General features: G+C 40.7%; 2 protein-coding genes across 2 annotated transcripts; one reads left to right on the top strand and one right to left on the bottom strand.

Moving 5' to 3' along the window:
- Positions 1-1850: 1850 nt before the first annotated feature.
- LOC120741640 lies at positions 1851-10161 on the top strand. The gene is made up of 6 exons (XM_040044614.1): positions 1851-2212; positions 2386-2487; positions 3864-4187; positions 4992-5312; positions 8300-8344; positions 10130-10161. The coding sequence occupies exons 1-6, from the start codon at positions 2068-2070 to the stop codon at positions 10159-10161; spliced, it is 969 nt and encodes a 322-aa protein (XP_039900548.1). The 5' UTR covers positions 1851-2067.
- Positions 10162-13164: 3003 nt separating this feature from the next.
- LOC120741639 (lymphocyte antigen 75-like) lies at positions 13165-16671 on the bottom strand. The gene is made up of 4 exons (XM_040044613.1): positions 16536-16671; positions 16029-16403; positions 14907-15257; positions 13165-13325 (listed from the first exon to the last, which is right to left on the bottom strand). Exons 1-4 carry the CDS (start codon positions 16570-16572, stop codon positions 13165-13167), a joined length of 924 nt encoding a protein of 307 aa, XP_039900547.1. The 5' UTR covers positions 16573-16671.
- Between the last annotated feature and the right edge of the window lie 2843 nt (positions 16672-19514).

Raw genomic sequence — 19514 nt, 5'->3', positions numbered from 1 at the left:
TTTTCACACTGCATCAAATTAAGGTTGATTACGTCGATTAAGGATCATGAGGTGGAGCGTGATGGGTGGTTCCCTATTTTTTATTTATTTATTTTTGTTGTTGCTGGGAGTTGGAACCCTATTAGTTAGGTTGCTTAATATTTATGCTAAGTACTCTTTAAAATACCAGAATAGGGAGGATGGTGTAGGTTTAAGTTTATTAGATTGATCAGTATTGCTGAACTATGAAATATATTTTTTGTATACAGGTATAACAGAATAGCTTTAGTGTAGTTGTTGTTTTAAACTTGAGTATGAACTTATACAAAATGCAGCAAGATATTTAAAAAACTGTTTTGTTGATTAAAAAACACTATATCGGATTCATATCGGTATCGGCAGATATCCAAATTTATGATATCGGTATCGGTATCGGACATAAAAAAGTGGTATCGTGCCATCTCTACTTATTTGTACCAGGAAAGTTGGATGCAGGGTTTCAGGATTGGGCAGTAAAAGGTGTTAAGAAAGTGGGTGATCTGTATTGTGATGGAGTAAAGGTCTCATTTGAGGATTTAGTCTCAAAATTTCAAATCCCCCAAAAACACTTTTTTAAGTATTTACAAATTAGAAGCTTTATTTCATCTATGCAAAATAAATCCCTTAATTTTCCCCAGTTAAGTAAGCTAGAGGAGTTTATGGTGAAAAAAGGTGGTAATAAAGGCTTAATTTCAACATTTTATAATTGGATTGTTTCTGCCTCTCCAGAAACATCAGTTTCTAAGTTGGAAGCTTGGAGAAAGGACCTAAATATCAATATTTCTGAGGAGACATGGAAGTTAATTTGCTTAAAAGCACAAAAACAATCGATTAATAGTAACTTAAAATTACTACAATACAATTGGATCATGCAAACATATGTAACACTGGTGAAACTGAATAAATATAATAATAGAATACCAGATACATGTTTTAAATGTGGAGAAGCCCGTGGAACATTTTTTCATTGTATATGGGAATGTAGAATTGTTTGTGCCTTTTGGCAGGAGGTGATGAACAAAATAAACCAGATTTTAAATAAAAACTTTAGATGTAGAAATGATGCTACTACAAGTGTATCCTAAAAATATTAAATTAACAACCTATCAAATTAAGTTTATGGATTACTGTACATTACAGGCAAAACGTATGATTGCAATAAATTGGAAAACATCAGTTCCTCCTGCTATTGGCGCTTAGATAAACTCCTTGACACAGTGTATGGAAATGGAAAGGATTACGTACTTTCTGAAAAATAAGTTAATATATTTTGATGAAATTTGGAAGCCATTTAAAAAATTCTTAAAAGTAGCAAATATAGAACAACTTATGTAGGAGAGTGGAGTAGGAGGAAATTGTTTAGCATGTGCATGCTATTTTTATTGTTTATTCTTATTGATTCTATTCTTTTTTTTTTTCTTTCTCTTGAATTATGTATAAATTGCCACGTACAATTGTATATATATTTCATGTGAGCTTGTTCTTTTTTCTTTGTTCGGAAGAGAGCAGAGTGGGAGGTGAGGGTGGGGGAAAAGGGTTTCTATTACAACAGCATATTATTGGAAACTACCTTTGTATGTTGTTGCAAAAGTAATAAAAAAATATCAAAAAAAAAAATGTAGTGAACACAAAGAGTCAGTGTGAGCTGACATTACAGCAGTCTGTTTCTGTTCCTATTATTTTGGCCCGTTGAGAAACTAAAATGTATTTAAGTTTCAATGAAAGTGCACTAAAATGCAGTAAAATCACAGTCCTGCTGATTCTCCTTTGGTGGACACCGAACATTTTTATCTGCAGCTGAAACAAATGTCAAATTAATATATTGAGTCTCTTTCTGTGTCCTCAGTTTCCCAATATGCCTCGGCTGTGGAACTTTATGTGGGACAGCCATTTGTCTTGCTCCCCTGCGATTTTCCCACTTTTGAACTGGACAGCCCCGCAGTGGTGTGGAGTCGCTCCGACCTCAGTCCTCCAACCGTCCACCGTCAGCGCCAGCTTCAAGGAGACGAACTGAAAGATCAAAACCAGCGTTACAGCGGCCGAACATCCATGAAGGCTGACGCTCTGGAAACTGGAGACCTCAACCTCACTTTGACCAACCTCCAACTGTCTGACAGCGGCACCTACACCTGCTCCGTTACAGACCTTAAATATGGCAACCGGAAACTGGGAGATGTACAGCTGCAGGTCAAAGGTCAACAACAAACAGCTGTTGTAGATACATGTCACATCAATCAGATGAAGCTTTATTATTTTAACAGTGTCAGAATAACCATGTCGGCCCTTTGATTTAAGCAAAGGTCTACTCATTACATTTATAAATGACATTCAGTCAAAGATCATATTATTCTTTTTTTCTCTCCACAGAATGGTTTCCATCCTGGCTCAAAGCTCTCATAGTTATTCTGGTTCTCGTTCTCATCACTTCTGGGGGTCTTTTATTTTATTTCCGCCAGTATTTCATGTCAGGTGAGTCTCTGCTACTACACTACCCATAATGCCCATAAATTTCTGATTTGTGACATCTGGTATCCTTTTTCATCATAACTGGGATTCATTGGCATAGCAACGAAAATGTATAAAGTAATCTTTAATAATATTGTGTAAAGCAAGCATGTATAAAATAAAAAAAACAAACTATTTTTCCCAGCAAAGAGCCCGGTGGAACACGCTGAGCGTGTTAAGAAGACTCCCAGTTTACATGAACAAATTGTAATCTATCAGATTAAAAGCTATAATTCCTCTAAAACCTGCAGCATGTTTTCTGTAGTATAATATTATGATCAATGCATTGAATGGTGCACTGAGGTCTAACAGGACAAGCACAGAAATAAGTCCACAGTAAGAGGCCATCAGAAGATCACTAGTAACCTTTACTATTGCAAATGTTGTGCTTTGTTGTTCTCTCAGTTTACAAGTTGGAGGTGGATTCAGGGGTGGAGTCTGTCCAGCTGCCTTGCAAAACCATGGTTTGCCTGCCTAAATACGCTAAAGTGGAGTGGAAGGACAAAAACAACAAGAAGGTCCACGTGTATGAGAATGGCTCCTACCAACCTGAAGAACAGCACGATGATTTTAAAGGCCGAACAAAGATGAAGAGAAACTTACTGGAACCTGGAGACCTCAGTCTGACCCTGAAACACCCCACAGATGGAGACAACTCCACCTACACCTGCACCGTCTACAGCAGGGAGAGAAACATCCTGTCGGAGAAACAAGTGGAGCTGAAAGTCAAAGGTCAGTGCTGTAGATACAGGTCAAAGGTCAGAGGTCAGACTCATGATGGTGGTTCAGTCTCAGTGGGCTCCATCCAATAATGTTACAGTGTTAGCATGTCTGATGTTTGTGGCTGTTTTGGTTTTTATTTGATTTCCACCCAAATGTAAAAGCTTCAGCAGATGAACTGTAGGAGCAAAGTTCATGTGTGAGACTTCATCTGAAAGGTAACATCTTCTAGTTTCTGAACATGTGTTTGTTTAGCATGCGGCTAAAACACAGGCTAAGCTAAGTCAGCTCAAATCTCAGTAAAAACCTTCTTTGGTCCTCATCTATAATCAGTTATGATTATAGATGCACGTACATGCTGCACGTGAAAGCAGCATGTACAGTTTACTAACTAACCCCACAAAGCATCAGTGTTTCAATAACACTGTGAATTAAAATGGAGATGCTAATCAGGGTTAGCATGTTACCCTGCTAGCAGTCTTGGCACATGGACAATGTTGTAGCCGTATATGTTACTTAGTTTGTTCGTGTAGCTCCCAGTGAAGCAGCAGCATTCAGCCTGTTAGAGTCAACACAAATGTCTCCATCCAAGCTCATGTTGTGCTTTGTTGTCCTCTCAGTCCCCCAGGTGGAGGTGGATTCAGGGGTGGAGTCTGTCCAGCTGCCCTTCAACACCACACTTCACCTGCCTGAAGATGTTAAAGTGGAGTGGATGGACAACTATAGGAAGGTCCACGTGTATGAGAACGACCCTGACCAGCATGAAGAACAGCACCAGGTTTACAGAGACCGAACGAAGATGAATGAAGACCTGCTGAAAACTGGAGACCTCAGTCTGACCCTGAACTACCCCACAGACTACAACACAGACACCTACACCTGCACCGTCTACAGCAGGGAGGGAAACATCCTGCTGAAGAGAAAAGTGGAGCTGAAAGTCAGAGGTCAGTGCTGATGCCCATCCCCCTGGATGCCTAGCCAATGAAATCAGGTCATTATCTGCTGCAGATTTCCTGCTAGCTTTTTGGTACCAACAGCTGATTGTTTTTGTCTATTGTATGAGTGTCGTGACTCACTCAATGCGGTCTGTCCTTAACGCTTTTAAGCCCATTTGCGTTACTTTTTTTAAATCACGGTCGAACTGTGGCTCATTATATGGCTTCGCAAAGATTACGTAAAACAGCCAAAATTATAATCGAGAGACAAACGTTGCCAGTCCGATCAGCTGTTTATAGAACTTTTTACATTGGAATAAATATCATCAGGTTGTTAACTTGAACTATCGCATATCTGTCATTAACTGCAAAAATCGGAAATTATGTCATTTTTTGGGAAATGTAGTTTTTCCCTACAGGGCTTTTCAAAGGTTCACTGGTGTTTTTGAAAACCATGTTTGACTTTATGCCCTTCTGTATAGTTTCCTGGACTCTTAGAACTCAGATTGCACTGTTAAGACAGTCAGAATAAATTTCCTGTGGTTGAAAACTATTTTGTGCAACTTTTTTGCATTTACAGTTTTGAGGGATATATCCCTGAAATTTTTGTAACTACAAATATGTGTAAAAGAAAAACAACTCAAATAAAAGATTATTTTGTAGTCTATTGCACTTCTGTGCATTTTCTTTTTGATGTTTTTGGACATAATGGTTGTGTTGTTGTATTGATGTATAGCCACTTAAAAAAATAGCAGTGATTTCAACGTCTCCTTCACGATGTGACAGCTTATGTTGTGTTTGTTGTCCTCTCAGTCTGTCAGGTCGAGGTGGAGGATGGGGCAGAGTCCATCCAGCTGCCCTTTAGTACCTCAAAAAACCTGCCTGAAGATTCTAAAGTGGAGTGGTTGGACAATTACAGGAAGGTCCACGTGTATATGAACGGCTCTGACCAGCCTGAAGAACAGCATCAGGTTTACAAAGACCGAACGAAGGTGAACGAAGACCTGCTGAGAACTGGAGACCTCAGTCTGACCCTGAAACAGCCCAGAGAGGCAGACAGTGGAGGATACAGATGTTTAGTCTGGAGAAAGGAAACGTTAATCAGAAAGAAAATAGTGGTGCTCAAAGTCAAAGGTTTGTTTGTTCATTCATTATTTGTGTGCGTGTGTTTTTGTTTGTGTGCGTGTTAAGTTTATTAGTTAAGGCCTATGTATTCACAGGAACATGAAGATATTCAGGGTCCAATCCTGACACGTAGTCTAATGCCTTTATTTTCAGGGCCATGTCCACTTAATACTCCACTTTATGGTTATATGGCATTTTAGTTAATATAAAGCATAGAATTGAGGCACTTCAAAAAATTTCATCTCAACAAAACCTAAAACAGTTCAGGGGGTTGACCCAGTGGTCGGTAGCACAGAAGTACATTCCTGAGCAGGTCTGGAGGCCACACACACTGAAGGCAGTGGTGGCGTAAGAACAGTTGAGGAGGCCAATCGCACAGCCAGCAGCAGCGTTTTCAGTCTGAAAAACGTTTCCTCATTTATGCAAATGACTTCTTCAGTCTAAGCTGACTGCAGGTTTCACCAACCTTAATCAGTTCAATTCTTTTCACTTTTATTTATATAGCACCAAATCACAACAAAACACAACAACAGTTGCCTCGAGGCGCTTTATACTGTAAGGTAGACGCAACAATAATACATACAGAGAAAACCCCAACAATTGTTTGACCCCCTATGAGCAAGCACTTTGGTGACAGTGGGAAGGAAAATACTCCATTTTAACAGGAAGAAACCTCAAACAGAACCAGGCTCATGGATGCTATTTCCTCTCCAGATTACGAGTCATCTGCTTTAGGGTACGTGTTTGAGAATTATACCACGGAGTCAGGTACTTCTGATTAGAGACCTTAGTTTTCACAGGAACTACAGTATCCAGAGTCGTACGTAGTGAGGAGGTGAAATTATTAACAAGATAATCGACCTCTGTTGGGGTAGCGTTCAGATAGCTGCTCTGCTCTGTGTTGGTACAGGGCATTGGAGATGATAACAGTGGGTGGATTATATTCTTAAACGTAGTTACAGCACTTTCAGAAAGACATCTACTGTGATAAAGTCTACTCTCACCGCTGTGTAATCAATTATTGTAAAAGTAAATGTTATCAGGAAATGATCAGACAGGAGAGGGTTTTCAGGAAACACTGTTAAATGTTCAGTTTCTATGCCATATGTTAGAACAAGATCTAGAGTGTGATTAAAGTGGTGGGTGGGTTCTTTTACATTTTGAGAGAAACCAATTGAGTCTAATAACAGACTAAATGCCATGTTGAGGCTGTCATTTTTAGGGTGATTAATAGGCTGGTGAAAAGTTGCTGCCACACCGCCCCCTCGGCCTGTGCTTCGAGATTTCTGGTAGTTAGAATGACTCGGGGGTGTTGAATCATTTAAACTAACATAATCATCCTGCTGCAACCAGGTTTCTGTAAATCAGAGTAAATCAATTTGTTGATGAATAAATTATTAACTCATGTACTATGAGTTATACAGACTATGACTACCTCCCAATCACTAGAATGTCCACCCATCTTTAACTGATAAGAAAAACAGGCTCCAGAGTAGCCTTGCAGGACTGGTCCACCTGTTTGCAGCACCTGCCCTCTTTATTGGGCACTTGTTAAAAATTCTATTCATTTTAGAAGCCTGGGTGTGCTGCCTTACCTTTCAGAGAAGAGTGGTTGGAGAGAATGAGCACAGCTGAATTTATCTCTAATCCGAATTGTTAATAATAACCCAACAGGAATTCAGTGGAAATATGGTGAAATTGAAAGTCCTTCTGAATTAAGAATTCAATCCAATAATTTGAGGAAGAAAAGCCAAAAATACAGAGGCAATTTGTAAGTCGACAGTTTGGGCAGCAGTTTGATCTCTCTTAGCAACACTCAATACACACTATACTTTTTTATTGTCTTTACAATAGACAGTATAAACTTGGTGTTCAGTAAATTAAGCTAAGCAATTTCATCTTAAATGCAAGTTAAAATCTCTGCTACACTTGATGTAACGTAAATGATTATGAGCACTGCAGTCACTGTAAGGCAGTCCAGCACACAGCTTTACTGTGAATTCACCACACTAACACAACCTAACCTGTTTATCCTTGACAAAACTAACCAGTATTCTCATGCAACGTTCGAATTCACAAAATAAGTATAGGTTAGTTTTTTTGCAGGAGGTTTAACAATACCTAATTTATCAAACACACCGTATACAAAACCAATATGTGATGAAAATTATGGCATTGCATTTAAGCTTCCAGGTTTATCAAACACAACTGTGCAGTTATTGTGTTTAAATCTCTCATTCCTCTCATGCTCTGTCTTTCTTATCTTTCTCCATCTCTGAGTGCCTTCCTTTTCTCTCCCTGTGTAATACAGCAGCTGGACCTATAGCTGCAACACACTGTGAGACAACAGCTGCACTCTTTCTTGCCTACTTTAACCATTGAAACTAAAGTAACAAGTCTATAAGAAGCATAAAATACAGCTATTTGCTTTAAAATACAGGGCCTAAAAGTAAAAAGTTGTCAGGATAATAATTACAGATACTTGAAAATTCTACTGTAGTAAGGAACGATTTGCACTTAATTACTGCCCAGCTCTGATTTTCATGTTCTTATATTGGTCAACCTAATAGAATTATAGCTACCTGATTATATTCTGATCTGTGTTAAGCGCAATTCACTATCAGCAAAATCACATATGAATCACAAATCTGTGTTTAACCGTTACAGCATTAATGCTGTTTTCTGCTGTTCCAGATGATCACAAGATAATGTTGGATTAGGTCAGCAGTACAGTTCTTTTCTTCTCAGTCCCAAACATGAATCCAAAAAGTTGATGATTAATCATTAATCACAGAATCTAGACATTTGAACAGAAATTTTAACTAATCAGGCTACATTTTTCATTTCACATATTATACATATTACATATTATTTCACATATTCACATATTAACAACAAAGTTATTTTTTGATTAAAAAAAGAATAACGTGAATAATAGGAAAAGGACACTCTATAAATTGCTGTGTGTCTCTGACTGTCTTGTGTCTCCTCTGCAGGGAGAGTTCAGGTCCAGGATCAAACAGGGGACATCAGGAACAGAAGCAGCTCCATTGATCCGACTCCTCTGATGGCTGATCAATCAGTTTGATCTGTGTGTTCTTTGATTATTGATCAGTGATGTCAGAGTGGAGTCAGTGTGATGTTGTTGTTGTGTGTTTGAGACTTTTAGTGTCCATGAAGGTCTCTGCTGCCGTAGATCCTCTGAACTGTGACAGAGGTCTCACTCTGGAGGAAACTCTCAGCACTTTCCAGCAGCTCCTCCATCATGGAGGACGTTCCCTCACTGTAACAGGTGGAGGAGAGAGGAGAGGAAGCACAGGTGGATCCTCTGAGGAAGAGGAGCGTTCCTACAAACCACATGATCACATGACCAGAGGGGCGTGGCCTTCAGTGGTCGTGGTCCTAAACATGGCATGGTAGTAATCAAGTTCATATTCAAAGACTTTATTGTCATTGCATTTGAAAACAGCAAAATTTCCATCGCATATAAGTAATATTTAAAAATAAGTAGAGGTTAATAAAAGGATCTATGCTTTCATGAATACTCAAACTAATAGAAGTCTAAAAAAATCTCCACTACACAGCAAAATCTCCAGTGTTAAATTAACACTGGAGAGTGTCTATATGGGTCCACACCTCTGAGTGTTAAATACAACACTGTTGAGTGTGAAATTAACACTTTTGACAGTGTTATATGTTTAAAAGTAACCTAGTCAGTTTTGAAGATTAACAATGGCTAACACTGAGCAGTGCTGATTTTCTAACACTGGAAAATAACTCAAAATGTTAGAAATATTCCAGTGACTCACCTGCATCGGGATTCATTCTGAGCTGATTTCAGCTCAAAACTTCCTGTTTCATGTTCAACACATCAGACACACCTGCAGCTAACATAGCTTACCTTAAGAAGGTAAGCAAGCACACCTAACCCTCTGTAGGAGCACTATTAAGTGGGTGAAAGGCCTTGTGTACACACAGAGCTTTATCTTTACCTCAGTTGATCTCACTCGTCCATCCGACCCTGAAAATACCTTGGTCACTCTCCTAATCTGAGGTAACTGAGGATCAACCAGCATCACCACCATTCCAAATATTGATGTCTGGTGAGGAATTTTGACAGTTTCCTTGGGTTTGCAGTCCAAACAAGTTTGCAGTCCAACAATATTTGGGATACACAACTTGGGGTAGTGAGCTATCCAGCTGCCCCACCAACTAGCAACTGCGTGTCAGAGGATCAAGTTCTGCAATGTCTGCTGAGATATTTCCCTGGGGCTTGGAATTCAGGATGACCTCAATTTCAGTGAGGACAGGCCTTAGGACTTGGTCTCTCACTGTCCCTGAGCCAAAAGTGGTATAAACTGAGGTCTTAACCAAATAAATCTCATACATAAGCTCCCATACTCTGCAAAAATGTGGTGCTGCAGGAGGGTTGGAATGGTAGCTGATCTGCTGCAGGTCAGGACTAAAATGACTGAAAGAATCTTTGAACGCAGTGTCTCCACCACAGAAAATAGTCCCTTGGTGTGTGTGTGTGTGTGAGTGTGAGTGTGAGTGTGTGTGTGTGTGTGTGTGTGTGTGTGTGAGTTTGATCAGTTGAAGTCTTTGTTGTGGAGTCTGACAGCAGTGGGGAGGAAAGACCTGCGAAATCTTTCCATCCCACACTGCTGTCAGAGTCTCTTGCATGGGGTGGGGGATGTTGTCCAACAGGGATGACAGCTCAGCCACCATTCTCCTGTCACTCACCACCTCCACTGGGTCCAGAGGGCATCCTAGAACAGAGCTGGCCTTCCGGATCAGCCTGTTCAGTCTCTTCCTGTCTCCTGCAGAGATGCTGCGGCCCCAGCAGACCACACCATAAAAGATGGCCGAGGCCACCACAGAGTCATACAAGGGCTCTAGGAGTGGGCCCTTCCCCCTGGGGGAAAAAAAATGTCGGGGGGGGGGGCTGACTACCTTAAGGAGAACTCGTGTGTAATCTATGGAGCTGTCCAGATATAAGACTTCTGTTGCTGAGTTTAGGTGGCAAATCTGGAGATCTTACATGAAGTCCCTATCGCAACAAAGACGATCACTTTGTTGTGATGGGGACAGAAGATCCTAAGTGAAACTTTTTTGTGGACACACTGGTTTAGCTTGGAGGAGACTGCCTGACACCAGGCCTCATATTTGAGCCATCCTGACAGGTCAAAGAGGGTATACATTATTCCACATTGGCAGCCCATCTTTCAGCGAATCTCTGATCTCATCTCACCTGGCAATTTACTCAGAAGTAGCTCCAAATGTGACACAGATGTCAACTTAGTTTCACATTCTGTGCTAACAGTGTTGAGCATGCGAATGAGAGACCTTATTCACAGGGCAGTTATCTCAAATTCTTTAGTATCTCCCCATCGAATGTCTGGTGAATCCATCACATCAACAGTCATAAGAAATAGTTTATGCAGTTTGCCATACCTCTTATTCAGAGCAGCCAATGTGTCAGAATCCGATTGTTCAGTGATGACGTGACGAATCCTACTTCCGGGCCTAAAGTAGTCTGTGTTTAATATGGCTTTTGTGTTGTTAACATGTTTAATGTTTTGTATTTTCTTCTATTTGATCTCAAAAAGCTCCTAAAACAGTCAGTGATCACTGTTGACCTCCCTCGGCTTTTATTACCGCTAATCATTTATTTAAGCTCAGTTTTTAAAACCTTAGGATGTAACTACAGCCCAGCCCATGCAGCAGTCTATGAATGACTAACCTCGTATTGTGGATGGATTATCTCAGTTGTTCTCCTGGCTGAAGTTTGGTCCTTTTACAGCATCCTGCCATGCGATTACATTTGTTCCTGACCACCGAGAACACTCACGTTAACTTTTATCGAGTGGAAAAAAGTTAGCTTGTTTATATTATGCTAACATAGCTGTGTCGCTAGCGGTCACGTAGCACATCATTATATACCAGCTAGCCCAACTTCAGTAACCCTACAAACGTCACTGCTGTTTAGTTTTCTGTCTTCATTTATGCTGGAAGTGATAGCAGAGCTGTACGTTTGAATTTGTTTCCAAAACCCCGCAGTCAGGACATGCTATATTGTATTAGATAGAAGCTAGCGAGCTAACTTCCTGCTAACTTCTAACTCTGTTAAATGTCATAAATTCCGTTTTCATGGATGCCTGGATGTTAAACTCAATTGTTACACCTGGTAGAGCAGAACGCTGATCATTTTATTAAAGATGAAAGACTTTAGACAGTTTTTCAACTCTCAGTAATGCCATAGTGATTGTTTGATATATGGACCTGCAGCGGAGTTTAGACCCAGACACGGCTAGTGACGTCAGACTTAATGACCAGATAGGGGAATAGATGAGGTTCTTCTAGTTTTAGGCAATCCATCAGTCTGAATAGTTCTGTAGCATCTGGAGGCACAAAGTTACAAAGTTATTAGGAGCTATCTTCAGTGTGGTAAACTCACAAAGTCTGGTATTGTCAGTGTAGGACCCCTGCATGTATGTTCGTGAGCTACTGGGACAGTGTGTGATTGCACAGGAGCTCCTAAGGCTTCTGAGAATGAGAAGGATGCTGAAGAATCTGCGGTGGACAAACACCTTATGTGTGTTATGTTTTTATCTGACTTTTTTTTTAGCAATTCTATACCCAGGTCAAAAAAAAAATACACTGTATAAATGTATCTGTCCATTGGTTAGTTATGTAACTACTTGGAAGGATGGATCTCGCAGCACAAATACACTTCCAACCTATTTTATGAGTGTGCTGCATATTATTATACATAATGCATGTATCTGGTATGTTTATAAATGTCAGGAAATCAAAAGCAAAGTGAGACTACACGAGGGCACATGTTTGAACAAGTATGGTTCATTCATCATAATTATTTATTAATCAGAAAACAAACAGTAGCCCAATATCAGAACTGTAACATGATATTAAATAGAAGCTGCCAACTTAGCTCTGCAGAGTAGGCAATCATAATGAAGCATTCATTTTAATTTGTAGATTCAAGCTGCTCTTTGCATTTTGTCCACTGGATGGCACAAAAGAGGACTGTGTTAGAAAGCTTTGAGTAACAAACCCTTTTTTAAATAAGAGCTTCAATACTTCATAAAGCTTTATTTGGCTGTCGCTGGTTTCTGTCATGTGATTTAAAATAATGACAAAAAAATAAAACAGGAAGGGAGAACCATAAGTACATGACAGCACAGACGCATGAAAGAACTTATCACAGGAGGATGAGACGGGAAACAGTGAAGGAATAAAATAAAGCAACATCAACAGTAACTGGAAATAAACACTCCAGACTGAAACACAGGAATAACACGAAGATGAAATAGAAACAATCAGCAAACTAATAATCACATAGAAAACATTTAATAATAAACACACAGTCCAGAAACTCAAAGAGCCAGGACCATGACAGTTTCAGCCTGCTGTATTTCCTGTGCTTGTTTCCATAGTGACAGCATGTTTGTCTCTCTGATTTCCAAAAGTGAACGTGTGTCAACAGAAACCTGTGGCTCACAAACACGTCTGCATTTATCTCTATGAAAGCCAAAGAAGAGGCCCCGCCCACAAAAACTGTGACAGAAGAGCCTAAAAACAGATGTTAGCCCACATCTGTGCTCAGACACAGCTGGGAGAAAGACGTGTGGATAATAAAGTTTGATTGGCTGTCACATGATTCAAGCAGAAAAGCTTCTGAAACATTTTTCTTTTTCTCTCAGAGTCTTCTTTCTTCTTCCATCTCCAGCCAAGAGCTTCCCATCAGGCTGCACTCTCCACCTCACACTGACTCTACTCACTCCTTTCTTCTTCAGCTGCTCCTTCACCTGTCAGACAGCAGCCACAATGTTTGTTCTTTTCATTCAAAATCAGGAAATTCATATACATATAAATGGTGCGAGTGTAAAGGTGGACTGTGGGAACTTGCCCTTGTCAGCAGTTCTGCTTTCACAGCAGAGTCATTCAGATCCACAGGAGAGTCCTCCACATGTACTGTGAGCTTCACTACCTGCCTCTTTACTGCAGACACAGAAACAGAAGCTAAATGAAGCCACCATCATTTAAACCATCACTGCTACTGCTGTGATTGCAGGGACCAGTGAATGCTCTGGGTGGGACTGCAGAGCATGTTTAGCCCTCATTCTCCATATCACACAGGTCCAGACAATGTCCCACATTTTAATTTGATCTAGTTTAGAGAAATGAACAAGTCTCTCGCACAAAACGAGGCTGACAAAAAGACGAGCTCCTTTTTAGGATGCATTCTTAAAAACTTTATTAAAATTAATTGCAGTGTGTCTGACTTTGTTTGTGTAGATGTGTTTTTAGGCTTCCTCTCATCCTGAACAGTGTCTCACACAAACATGGTCTTTGTCCCACACTAACTTTTGGAGGTGTGTTTGGGGTTGTTATCATTTGGAACACTGCCCCGTGGCCCAGTTTCTGAAGGGAGGGGATCATGATCTGCTTCAGCTTCTTCGGTATGTCACTCTACATATTGGCATTCGTGGTTACCTCGATTAACTGTAGCTCCCCGGTGCCACCAGCACTCCCACCACCATGTTTGACTGTAGGTAAGACACACTTATCTTTTTCCTCACCTGGTTGCTGCCACACATTCTTGACACCATCTGAACCAAATAAGTTTATCTTGATCTCATCAGACCACAGCTAACCCATGTCCTTAGTCTGCTTGTCTGCAGCAAACTGGTTGTGGGATTTGTTTTGCATTATCTTCACAAGAAGCTTCCTTCTGAGATAACAGCCAAGTGATGCAGTGTGTGGCATATGGTCTGAGCACCCTCCCACCCCCAGCCCCGACTTTGCACCTTGGCCCTGTAACATTATCACATGACACCAGGAAAGGAAAATGGCTAATTGGGCACAATTTGGACATTTTCACCTTGGGTTATACTGACTAGGGGTGGCTTTTAATTATCGATTTTCCGATACAAATGAATTCTAGCTTTAATAACGCGATATCGATTCATTACAATCCTGAATAGATTTTTAAATATTAATTTATTTTACCCGAAATGCTAGAATCTCAGGTTAAACCTCACAAAATTTCGACAAATTTCATTGTGGTATTGCACTTTTCACTTAAAGTTGTGAAGATGTAATTTTGTGGCACAGCCACAAGGGGGAGAGAGCTATGGGTGCGATAGGCCGTTGCAATGCTCCTGTAGCTCAGCCAAGGAAAGGCCTGCAGACCGAACACAACTCATGACTCCTGGTCTGCTTTTCTGTTTAAAAACAGGATCCATAGAAGACCTGTAACATATGCTTTAAGTGTCTTTCATCTAGTATTTGTTATCTTAAATATACATCACCATGCAAAAGTCTTTTTTTGTTTGGTTTGTTAAGCCACCTAATTCTGACCTGCAAATCACTCAAGCATAAAATACCTTGATCTTGAACTCTCTGAGGGTTTACCTTATATAAACTATATTTCCGTTTTGGAAGATTTATTAAGTCTCTGCAGCTGTTTCCCATTTCTCTCCAGAAAATGCAGAAATTACAGGTGGCTCAAGACTTTTGCACAACACCGTGTGTCTAAAATTGCTTGCGATCCTTAAAGGAAAGACAATGAAGGCTCACCAGGTGTAGGGAGGCTGTAGCAGACAAATGGTAGAGTTGTTTCACAGGACAAAGTCTTCCATTCTCCTGAACGAGTCAGAGCTGCACAGATCGTACTCATACCCCTAAACGGGTTCATCCCACTGGCCCAGTTTGAGAATGAGTACTTTGTGCCGTCAGACCAGTAAATGTGTGGCTCTCTGTGCAGGCCAATCCACACCCTTTTACTCTGAGCCTTTTCATGAACTTGTTGGTTCTCTCCGGTGTTCTTGACAGTGGCCAGGTCCAAGAAGTTCTCCCTGCAGTACCTCTGAGCATCGGACCAACTCATTTCTTTATCCACCAAATCAAACTCAGGGTTCATCCGTGATCCTGAAAGTTAAAATGCAGAAACGTTTTGCCTTGTTGCATGCTCAGATATCGAGATATGGAAATCCAATACAGTGGGATGCAAAAGTTTGGGCAATCTTGTTAATAGTCATCATTTTCCTGTATAAATGCCTGATTTTGTTTAAACACTTATTGCACATTTTCTGTAAATCCAATAAACTTCATTTCACTTCTCAAATATCACAGTGTGTGTCTCCTATATGATATATTAACCAACGATTTATACAGGCAAATAATGACTATTAACAAGATGTCCAAACTTTTGCATCCCACTGTAAGTTGATTGTATTCATCTGGACGTTTTCAGGGAGAGAAATGGTTCATCATCATCCAAGTGCCTTCTTCAGTCTCAGCTGACTGCAGGTTTCCTTTTACCTTTTTAACAGTACTTTTGTGCAATGACTGAAACTAGCCTACTGAATGTAATGGTACTCATGTAATGGCCTTTGATTGCTGGTCAATGGTCATGACAATTTGCACATTAATGATCATAAACTGACCTCAAAGCCCTTTGTTTATGCATTGGGTTCGTTTTTCCATTGTGCAAAGGTGTTTATAAGGTGGGGGAATCCCACAGTCAGCTGATGATGATGATGATGATGATGAAACGTTTCTCCCACTGAAAACGCTACATTTAATTGAGCATAATCCACTTTTTGGAATTTAAATTTTTCTTTGTAATGGTGCCCTGAAATCAAAGTTTAAAGTTTAAAAGTTTAAAATCAAATGTAGGTTGTGTTTTTTGTTTTTTACCTCTGTAGCAAATAAACTGGAGCTTTTCTCTGCAGTTATAATCCCACCATTTTCCTTTTAAAGAGGACACACAGAACTGAGCCCCAGAGTAAAAATCTGGTTCATATTCAGAAGTGTCCCAGTTCCTGTAGTCAGCTCCACTCCCTGTGAGCCCATCTGACCACCTCCAGCTGATCTGACTGTACAGACCGATCCAGAGCTCAGAGCTGTGAGCAGCAGGTGAAACTGTGCTGTTCAGCTGCGTCATTTCTTCAGTGTTCTCGATGGAGGCCAGGTCTGTGTGAGTCTGTTTGCAGTAGCTCTGAGCTTCAGTCCAAGTCTTTGCATCATCAACATAGTGGTACTGACGGGGACAGCATGTGGAGACAAACCAGCCTGAAAGGGAAAACGTTTGACTGGGTCAGTTTGTAGAGACACTCTGAGTCTATCTGAGACTCTGGGCCTATCAGGGGCTGAGACTGATCTGAGTAATAAGGGCTGTTGTAGACGACAAAGAGCTGGACCTACCTGAGAAGCAGCAGACACACAGCAGGATCCTCTCCATGATGCTGCTGCTCTGGATGCTCTGTGTCAGCAGATTCACTCACTGATCTCTGTTTGCTGCTTAGACTCATTTACACACATTCAAAGCTGCTTCATCACTTCACTGGAAATGCTGATATATGCAAAACCTCATTGTATGCTCTCCATGCACAGCTGTGAGCTCACATCTTATCTTCCACAGTAAAGTCTGATGCACAGCTCACTCACTGTCTCCATCCAGCACACAGTGAGAGCATGAGGGAGTGAGCAGGTGTGGTCCTGGTACTCCTGTCATGTTGTTGATCAGAGTCCAGTGCAGCACTTTGTTTCACTTTATTCGGACTTGGCTCTGAACATCGTGTCATAACTTACATTTGCCTTCAAAAGTGTGGCAGCCGTCAATAACCTGCGCAAAACACACAGCTGCTGTGTGTCCTTTCACACACACACACATTTACACACAGTGTGTGTCACCACCAGCTGATGTTCTAAAAATCACGTACTCATCCTAAACTCTGTGTGAACGTCCATCAGCACCACTACCATCTGACTGTGGCTCAGAGCATTCAACACAGGATGTGACATCATCGACAGTGATGACGGGCTCCACAGTAAATATGAGCGAACATGAGCAGCTGGGAGCTCAGCTCATTATAAACAGATCAGCTCATGCAGCACTGACTTGTGCTGAAGGTGACATCAGTGAATCCTCAGAGGAACAGCAGCTTTCACACATGGACAAAGAGTTTGTGCAGCCCAATATTTGAGTTTGTGCTGCTTCATGAATCAAAATTACAGTAAGAATATTTAAACTAGCGACCTGATGCTGTCACATCACAGCCACACAGCACTCTGACTCTTCCTCGTATCCACCGGGGCAACTCTGTGCTACCAACAACATGAAATGGTTGATAAACAGCAGCTCAGCTGGATAACGGTTTCTCTCTTCTAAGCTTCACATGGAGGTAAATGAACATGAAGCTTCATCTGTCAGTCTAACCAAATCTCATCATTTCCATTGCTGACCTCAGCGCTTTATCAGCTCTCTGTCCTCGAAGCAACACTTTCATTTGCTTCATCAAACACAGATATCGCCCATGTTTGAATGTTTTGCTGTTCAGCAGCTGAATGTCTTTATGAACTGTGAGCACTGAGATCTGTCCCACTCACCCAGCCCAGTCTTCCATTTATGTCCTCGTTTACACAGATGTCTTTATAGCATTTTATTGCCAGTTTGGCCTACTACCTATGGCGGCAACTAGGCCTCCCTGGAGTTTAGCGTTGTGCCTGTAGTCTGCGTGTGTAATTTAGTTTCTCTGTGCTTCAGTTCCACAGGCAACGTCCTCCAAGTGTCTCAATTTCAGCCTGCATGTGAGCAAAGGCCGCTACAATCACTGCTCACCTTTAGCCTCGCCCTCACTTACCCGTCCTTCTGTTCCAGAGATCCTCTTCCATCGTTCCCCTTATGATCAATCATTTGGTTCTGTTTGTGTCCTTACCGGATCGCAAGTACATAAGCTGGCAGAAGTGAACTTGAGTGAGACTGTTCTTGGACCTATTCTAACTGAGGTGGATCATAGAATAGTGTAGCCAATTTTAGCAGGGGTGTGATCACCACTGTAGGATGTGTGTGTAATGTGAAGTGTTTGTGCATCGCGGTCACACATCTATCCAACCATCTTTTCCTGGACGAGTTTGTGTGTACAAATAGCTTGAGAGCTGCCTTTCAAATCAGGACTCGATGAGCAGAATCTAGCTACTCTGAGGTTCTTCCTTTGTCAGTCTCACGTGAGTCTTTGAGTCATATGCTCAGAAAAAGGATCAAACACTCAAAAAGTGTTTTAAAGAGGTAAAATAGGCAAACAATAAAAAGGCACAAGTTTTATATTGAGCATGGGTTACTGCTAAAGAAATAGGTCTCAAGACCTTTAGAGCAGGAAGGTTGGAAGGTGGTACACCAAGTTGTCCTTCCTGAGGGTTAAACCCATCCCATTGCTGATGTAAATTGATTCATTAGTGCACATTTGACAAAGAATCTGAATTGACAAGTCTCACTTTTTATATGGCACGAATCAATGTGTTATTTTATCAGGTGGCAATATGTCCTAGTGCAGTCAGACGGGAAAAGCCAGGGCCAAAGGTGAGGCACATCAAGCACATAATAATAATTTTGTGTTAATCTTAGATGAGTAGTTTTATGGACAAAAACCACCAGGACATCCAATGTCACCTTAGTGCTAATCAGGGGCGATTCTAGGATCAGAGCTTTGGGGGTGCTGAGCACTCAGAGAGCTGCCCAGTCAGGCAAGATAAACAAGATAAACCCCGTCTCTGTCCGTCCCTGCATCCTTAAATGCCTCCAGTTGTCCTGAGTTCCCTCTGAATGTCTCCTTGGTGCATTTAAACCCCTGCATCCTCCCTGTCCTCATCGTCTGTTGTCTTCGTCTCTGTTATCAGTCATCATAATTTTACCATCTCTGTGCAAGTCTGTAAATTTCTTTATTAAATCACAAGATTCTTAAATTCATCAAGTCTCTCTGTGCCTGGGTCCTCGTCTCAAAACATGACATCACTGTTTTGTACATTTTAACACAATTTAATCCCACATTTGTGAAAGAAAAACAAAACAGTTTTTTTAAAGTCTGTAACAAAACCATCAAATCTGATAAAGGTTATTTAAATGCTGCTAAAGAAGAATGGATTGGAATAAAACAATACACATCCTAACCTTAATTACTGGAGGAGAATAATGAACGATGCTCACAGTGAGTAAAAAGTAAACTGAGGGCATTTTTTGGATACATAAAAAAACTCCCAAAACAATTTACAAATAAATTATTACAAAATATTAATAAAAAAACTATAAAAATGGAGGCAACTTTGCCTGTGGTAGAATGTATACAATGCATGAAAAAAATCTTTACTGCAGATACTAATTTTACTAATTTAATAATACTAATTTTG

The sequence above is a fragment of the Simochromis diagramma genome, unplaced genomic scaffold (assembly GCF_900408965.1).
Source record: "Simochromis diagramma unplaced genomic scaffold, fSimDia1.1 OVJJ01000120.1, whole genome shotgun sequence".
Classification (NCBI taxonomy): Eukaryota; Metazoa; Chordata; class Actinopteri; order Cichliformes; family Cichlidae; genus Simochromis; species Simochromis diagramma.
This window is presented reverse-complemented; position numbering and strand designations above follow the sequence as displayed.

Bases quoted from the DNA above. Each gene is read 5' to 3' on its own strand.
- LOC120741640 (XM_040044614.1), top strand. From the start codon at position 2,068: ATGAAGGCTGACGCTCTGGAAACTGGAGACCTCAACCTCACTTTGACC. The intron at 2,213-2,385 runs GTCAACAACAAA...TTCTCTCCACAG, and splicing joins TGTACAGCTGCAGGTCAAAG to AATGGTTTCCATCCTGGCTC. The intron at 8,345-10,129 runs GCAGCTCCATTG...TGTCTCCTGCAG, and splicing joins AGGGGACATCAGGAACAGAA to AGATGCTGCGGCCCCAGCAG.
- LOC120741639 (XM_040044613.1), bottom strand. From the start codon at position 16,572: ATGGAGAGGATCCTGCTGTGTGTCTGCTGCTTCTCAG. The intron at 16,404-16,535 runs GTAGGTCCAGCT...TTTCCCTTTCAG, and splicing joins GTGTGTCTGCTGCTTCTCAG to GCTGGTTTGTCTCCACATGC. The intron at 13,326-14,906 runs GTGAGCCTTCAT...CTGTGTCTGCAG, and splicing joins CTACAGCCTCCCTACACCTG to TAAAGAGGCAGGTAGTGAAG.